The sequence below is a fragment of the Pundamilia nyererei genome, unplaced genomic scaffold, assembly GCF_000239375.1.
Source record: "Pundamilia nyererei isolate P.nyererei 1_Seehausen unplaced genomic scaffold, PunNye1.0 scaffold00250, whole genome shotgun sequence".
Taxonomy (NCBI): domain Eukaryota; kingdom Metazoa; phylum Chordata; class Actinopteri; order Cichliformes; family Cichlidae; genus Pundamilia; species Pundamilia nyererei.
This window is the reverse complement of record NW_005187651.1, coordinates 680,774-687,549: the sequence shown is the minus strand read 5'-3', so window position 1 is coordinate 687,549 and position 6,776 is coordinate 680,774. Positions and strand designations below refer to the sequence as shown.

General features: G+C 38.3%; 1 protein-coding gene across 1 annotated transcript in view; it reads right to left on the bottom strand.

Moving 5' to 3' along the window:
- myom2a (myomesin 2a) overlaps positions 1 to 6,776 on the bottom strand; it is a 29,317-nt gene that overhangs the window by 5,689 nt on the left and 16,852 nt on the right. The window contains exons 16-31 of the mRNA XM_005749611.1: positions 6,554 to 6,691; positions 6,312 to 6,329; positions 5,753 to 5,940; positions 5,476 to 5,602; positions 4,982 to 5,160; positions 4,765 to 4,879; positions 3,989 to 4,148; positions 3,274 to 3,380; positions 3,089 to 3,133; positions 2,866 to 3,002; positions 1,054 to 1,198; positions 842 to 901; positions 645 to 712; positions 384 to 497; positions 231 to 318; positions 88 to 126 (exon numbers count right to left, since the gene is read on the bottom strand). Coding sequence (XP_005749668.1) covers positions 88 to 126; positions 231 to 318; positions 384 to 497; positions 645 to 712; positions 842 to 901; positions 1,054 to 1,198; positions 2,866 to 3,002; positions 3,089 to 3,133; positions 3,274 to 3,380; positions 3,989 to 4,148; positions 4,765 to 4,879; positions 4,982 to 5,160; positions 5,476 to 5,602; positions 5,753 to 5,940; positions 6,312 to 6,329; positions 6,554 to 6,691 — 1,728 coding nt within the window. The remainder of the gene's footprint in view (positions 1 to 87; positions 127 to 230; positions 319 to 383; positions 498 to 644; positions 713 to 841; positions 902 to 1,053; positions 1,199 to 2,865; positions 3,003 to 3,088; positions 3,134 to 3,273; positions 3,381 to 3,988; positions 4,149 to 4,764; positions 4,880 to 4,981; positions 5,161 to 5,475; positions 5,603 to 5,752; positions 5,941 to 6,311; positions 6,330 to 6,553; positions 6,692 to 6,776) is intronic.

Sequence of the window (6,776 nt, the reverse complement as noted above, 5' to 3'; positions counted from 1 at the left end):
ATATACATATACATACATACACTGGCCTATGCAGCAAAGATATTTTAACAGTTTGAGATGCTGTGTAAGTTAGCTGATCCAACCTACCAGCGATCTGGGCAATGGCATTGATGATGTCATCAAACACTGGAAATCAAAGTGGGAAAAACGACACAATGAATACGGTACAGAAACCTAATATGACAATACCAAGAGCTAATAGCTGACCCATCACAACACTAAAAATTTACCTTTGCCTGAAATGTCAAACACAGATGTGTCCTTTCCTCTGTCGTCACTGAGTACTGCCTTGTAAACACCATGATCTTTTCTGGAGAACTGAATAAAAACAAGGTTATTTTATATTACATTATATTTTTCAGTGTGGATTGTGCAGATGTTACCAGTGGGAGGGGAAGAGCACAGGATCCAGACATGACATTGGGGGGAGTATCTGGAACAATCTCCTCATCGTCTTTGTACCAGTGTAAAGTTGACTCCTTCTTCACATTAGCCACCTGACAAGTACAAAGATTAAAGGATTTTGTTTTTACAAGAAAGCAAAGCAATAAGAAGTGAAACAGAATCAATGAACATGTGGAAAGCACATCTGACATGTGGTTCAGAGTTACAGGAAATCCTACATAATTACGTGGTTTTGTTACCTTGCAGACGAGCATAACAGTACAATCCTCGGTGACAGTAAAATATAGATACTCAGAGAAATGTGGGCCTACAAGGACAAGGACAAGAACAAAGAACCACATGAATGACATAAATTAAGGCCGCACACATCTCTAAATCCATTATTTTACTCAAACTTGCTTACTACTTGTGCCAAAGTCATCAAAAATATTCATACCTTGCTTCCTAATGTGCTCTTTCCTCTGAAACTCAGCCTCCTTCAGAGCAGCCTTGAACACTGAATGAGTAAAAAACAGACACAGATGAAATGCTCGCTGTGCTGCCCTTTTGGTTGGTGCAATCAGAGAAACAGAGGTTTTTATAAGTTTCCAAAGTAGTATTCCAACACGAGTTATATGGACTTCTATGTGAGAGATGGAAAACTCTCACCATCTCCGACCAGGACCAGGGAGCTCTGGGTTTTGGCCTTGCCATCATGGATCTGAACAGTATATGTGCCCTCATTGGCTCTGGTGAAATGATCCACTGTCATCTGGATGATTCCAGTGGCCACATCGTGACTGATCTTCTGTCCCTAAGAGGAATGAAATGATGAAAATATTAAACTATGAGAATTTCAATGTGTTTAAATACTTTTGCCACTCATTTGTAAAAAAGAAAAGACTACTTTACAGTATCTGTTCTGCTTTTAAGAAACTAGAATAATATAATAAAAGATTTGTAAAGTTTCATTGTCTTTGTTCAAGTTACATATGGGTTCCTTTACATATTTAGCTAAACTTTACTTTTCTTAGTAGTCATATTATCATGTGGAAACATTTTATTTTGAATGAAACTAAAGAATAAAAATGAAGTGAGCCTGAGCTGACTGCTTGGCAAGAATGATGTTTGTGTGTTTGTCTGGTTGGGTTTTTCTGACTGAATGCTGTTTGAGATCATATCAGTTCAAGAATGATGTGAACCAAAGCTGGGAAAAAGGAGAACAAGAAATGCAGGAAGTTTTACTCTTAAGTCCTCAACTTCATATTTATGTCATGTAATGGAATGTGTAGAATGAAAGTCCAAAACGCAAACTTCAGATGTAGACTCGATGAAACAAAAGGCCAGCTGCTGATTTAGCTGATGAAATCCAACTTAGATGCAAACTGAAGTTAAATAATACAAGATGCAAAGTAACTAAATCCAGGAAACCAGAAGAAACATTCCAGGAAACAGAAAGGGAAATATGACATGACAAGTAAACACACCCAAACTAAGGCTTTAAATACACACAGGGCGGCTGTAGCTCATGAACAGGTCATCCACTAATCGATCCGTGGCCGTTCTAGTCTTCATGCCAAAGATGTGGAACCTTGAGCTGCTCTCGATGCGTGAATTGTGAATGTCAGAGAAAAAGCACTTAGATGTAGTGCATGTTTAAATGTGTGTGTGTGAATAGGTGAATTAGACATGCTGTAGAAAGCGTTTCGAGTCCTCGGGTACAATAGAAATGCACTATATAAGAACCATTTACCAGTTACATGCCGACACAGAGGGCAATCAGGGATGAGTGAAAACACCTGGGTAACAGAAAACAGCTGAAACCAATCAAAGACAATAATACAGGGGAAGTGAAACAAAATACAACACGAGACATAAATGACTATCAAAATAAAACAAAATAAAACACCCAAACAGAGAACACCTAACAGAGGAGACAACTTGACCAGATACACACAGACACTGGGAAGGCTAAAGGCTACACAAAGTGTCAGAAACATAAAAAATATTAAAGATTAACAGAAACCATATTACAAAGATAGTAAGAACTTAAGACTAAACATGGAGACATTACTAAAAGAATAAAATCATGAAAGTGATAAACTAAACTCTAAATAATCAAACTCAAACAACTAAAATCAAAATAGAGGATGCTTAATGACTAATAAGAATTCAATGTCCTAAAAGCAAGAGTTCAAAATATCTCGATGCGTGGGAATGTTCAATCATTCAGGTAAGAAAATCCCCAAAAGTTGATTCTGTTCATCTGCATGTAGCATTTTTGATGGGAGAAAGGACAGTGGGATGACTGACGAAACGCTTCTCCCACTGAGAACGCTACGTCCAGATGAACAGAATCAAGAATTCAAAATGTGTGATTGTATTTTTCTATTAGGACTGAAGAGACACAGAAGAGAAGACATACAACTCACTCATAATTAGATTTCACACTCACTCATTTCTGAAAGGTCGACACCTTACCTCCCCACTCGTGACTTCTTTGTCGTTGACAATGAATCTATAGGACACAGATGGTGAAAGTTTGACTGCCTGCAACCAGAATCGCACGTGTCCTTTCTCCAGAACCTCATAGTTCAGACCATGTTTCAGAGGAACAACTGAAAAAGAAAAAGACATTTAAAAATTAAATTAGTAAGAAACAAACTGGATGTAAATGGGTTTGATGGGGAGGCACAACACTCACTCGGATGTCTGATGGCATAGCTGAGCTCCAACATAGTGTTCAGGGCTGCGGGAAAGATTCAAGAAAACAAATATACTCATAAAGAAACAATTCGGAGCGAGAAGAACTAAGGGGCTCTGAATTATGAAATCTGATGTTTTTATGACTGCTTTTGACATATAGAGCAACTTGTAGACATGACTGACCATCCTCAGTGAGAGTATGGCTGGCAGAGACTCCATCTGTGTCAGTGACGATGACAGAGTATTTGCCCAAATCATCTTTATCAGGGTTAGTGAAAGTAAGTCTGGACCTGTGAAATAAAGGTAAGATCCATTACAGTCAGGACATTTAAAGCAGTTTTCAACTGGGATTCAACAGGATGTCAAACAAAAATTCTTTCACAAGTCACTGTAATTAATTCTTACTATAAATTTAATTTCCATTCAAATTTGCTGTTATTTAAAACAGTGGGTTTGTTACATTGTCATGTTACATATCCTAATGGTATAGTCCTCACTATTTCCTCATACTCTTATTAAAAATATTCTGGTACATTTTGGTCAGTCAAACTTTTTTTTACTTTAAACTTAAATCAGTAAATTCCCATTAAATGCTAAGGCAATACAATCACCTGTGACTTTTTGGCCAGCAAAAAATGCAAAAAAGTGGCCAATAATGAGCTTTTTTAGAAAACACTTGAATGAACTATTAGCTTTTTGAATGGAAACATAAAAACTTGATCCGGCTGTGTTTCATGTTTTCATTTTGAGTTCACCGAAGCAAGATGACAAAGCAAACTAGTTCAGGCCCCGAGGGAGAAGCTCATTGTTTGCGCTGGTGTATTTACTGAATGATTCATTAGATTCGTCCCGCTGTCACAAACGAAGGACACAGAACAAAGTCAAAGATCAAGCTTACGTTCTGCCTTTAGTTGTGACAGCCACTCTGGGACAGTCACTGATGAGTTTGTAGTTCTTCGACCACACAAACTTGGACGTCTCGCAGATTTCACAGGCCTCAAGAGACAGGAAGACATCTCCAGTCTCCTCATCCACACCAGCCACAATCTCCTTTGTGCCTGCAAATTACACGTGAAACCCTCCAGTGAGTAATAACAAAAATAAAATACTCGCTGTCATAAATAATCAGATAATAGTCAGATAATCTGTGTGGTTTTAATTCTAAACTTAGTGTCATAAATTAAACTGATAATCATGATATGAACAAATTCAATTTGCATTGCAGTAATTTGCATGTGTTTGCAGGGAGAAGTGATCAAAGATATTCACCTTCCAAAGTGTGTACACATCTTTTCAATGATATGTCAAATATTACAAAGTAAGGAAGAAAGCATTACTATGTGTCTGTAGAAATGAAAAAAGTAAACTACATGAAAGCACTACAGCCTCTATGTTTAGACTGTGTGAGAGAAATTCCCAAAATACTGTGATACCACACATAAGTTTTCATTTGTATATGAAATTTGATATCTCTAGTGAATGCTAAAGTTCTCTACTTAAAAATGCTTAACTGTAATTATCAGTGGTTTTGTGTTTTATGTCTGCTCATACGATGTCTAAGTATTTTAATAAAAGACAATTATCATGCTGTCGTCTCACATGTCTCTGAATGTTTTGCCAATATAAAGGATAAAGTGCAGAGCTGGCTGCACACGTTCAGTTTGTTTTCATCACCTGGAATAGCTTTAGCACAGACCGGCTCTGACAACTGGGAAGGTTTTCCAACACCGTGTGCATTGACAGCACGGACTCTGAACACATAGCTTTCACCTTCCTCCAGTCCAGTCACCTACGAAAACCAGGGAAATATCATCACATGGAGAGTGTGACTTGGGTGTGGAAAGAGGGTTGGCCATTTGTTGGAATATGCATGATGCACCAGATTTGCTACCTGCAGGTAACGGTGGCTCACAGCTTCCTGATTCACAGTGACGAACTCTGATGAGCCCTTCTTAGCCATGTCCACAAAGTATCCAGTGACAGCACTTGCTCCAGTATAAATGGGAGCCCTCCACAGGATGACCAGAGAGTGGCTTCTGACCTCACTGAAGCTCAAGTCATAGGCTGGGCCTTGAATTTACAGAAACATCATCAGTTCCAGAAAGAACACACGACGCACGAGCTGTAGTTGAACTGGAGTCAACGCAACTTAACTGACATTTTTATCAGTTAAGTTTTTTATTTTTATTTTTTGGGCTGGAATTCAAATGTTTTTTTTAACCTTTAATACATTTTAAAAGCCTTGGATGCTCATTTTATTGATACATTTGCAGGAGTTCAACAGGCATTTTGGTGAATTTGCCTCTGTCAAAACAACAGCTGCCATACTCACTGTGAGATGCAGAGATAACTCTACAGAATAAAGTCACATGGACAATCCTGTACCTGGCTCTTCCATGGTCCAAGCTTCACATTTCATTGGAACGCTGGCAGCAGATGGTAGACCAACACCAGCCATGTTACCAGCAGTGACCCTGAACTCGTAAAAAGTTCCCTCCTTCAGATTTTCCACCTAAAATAACATGTGGCACAATCATCAAATGAATGAATAAAGTAGTAATAATAAAGTGAGTAAATGTAAATTAATCAAATTTAGCTTTATCAAGTACAAGAAAAGAAAACTTTAAGAAAGAAAATCTTAATCTTGTGTCTGATTACTCACAGTGCACATTCTTTCTGTGACAGCGTTTAGGTTGACCTCCTTCCAGACTAAAGTGTCAGCGTCCCGCTTATCAATGTAGTAAGCGTTAACCTTGGAGCCACCACAGTGTTTGGGACTCTTCCAGGCCACAGTTATGGAGGAACCATCAGAACTCAGCATGGTGATCCCAAAGGGAGAGCTGGGAGTTGCTGAATTACAAAGTTTCACATTTAATGAAGCTTCATATTTAAACTTTGTATGACATCATCTTACATAACGTCTTTCAAAGTTCAACATTTTTTAATCAATCTAGGAAACGATGACTGTGATCGGCTGCATGTGAGCCTGTCATGCACTTTCTCACACTTCACTGAGCAGCCTGCAAAGTTTTATCGTAAAGTTTTCAACTCTTGTGCTGAGTAACTGTCAGACTTTGAAGTGTGAAGTGTTTTGTAGAGTCCTGTTAAAAATACGTCTCTGTGTGATCAAAACACAATAATGTAAAGTGAAAGGTGGATAAAGAGAAAGCTGTGGGTAAGTAAGGGGGGGACAAAAGTAAACACAGCTATTGAATACATACCATACTCAGCCCCCTTGCCTGCACAGAATAATGAAATGAATCACACTGAGCATCACGTTGGTTCAAGGACTCTGGTAATCTTAAGAAACACCATTTCTCTTAAATTATACATTCTCCAATGTATTCCTCTATTTTTTCAAAGAAATGTACATTTCTTTGAAAAAAATGACAGTTTCAAAGAGCGTTTTAACTTTTCAGAGGCAGCATATAAATCGCAATCATGAACTTGATAATACTCTTACCGAGTGCAGGCTCCACAGCAATGGGAGAGGACTCCTGTGACTCCTCACTGAGGCCAAAGAGGTTGACGGCTTGGACACGGAACACATAGGTCTCCCCTGGGATCAGGCCGTGCACCACAAACCTGAGGCACGCACACACTCATTTTTTAAATCAAATACATATAAAACCTCTTGAAGTCTTTCCTCTTGTTTCTATATATTTCTTTTTTTAAATATTATTTTG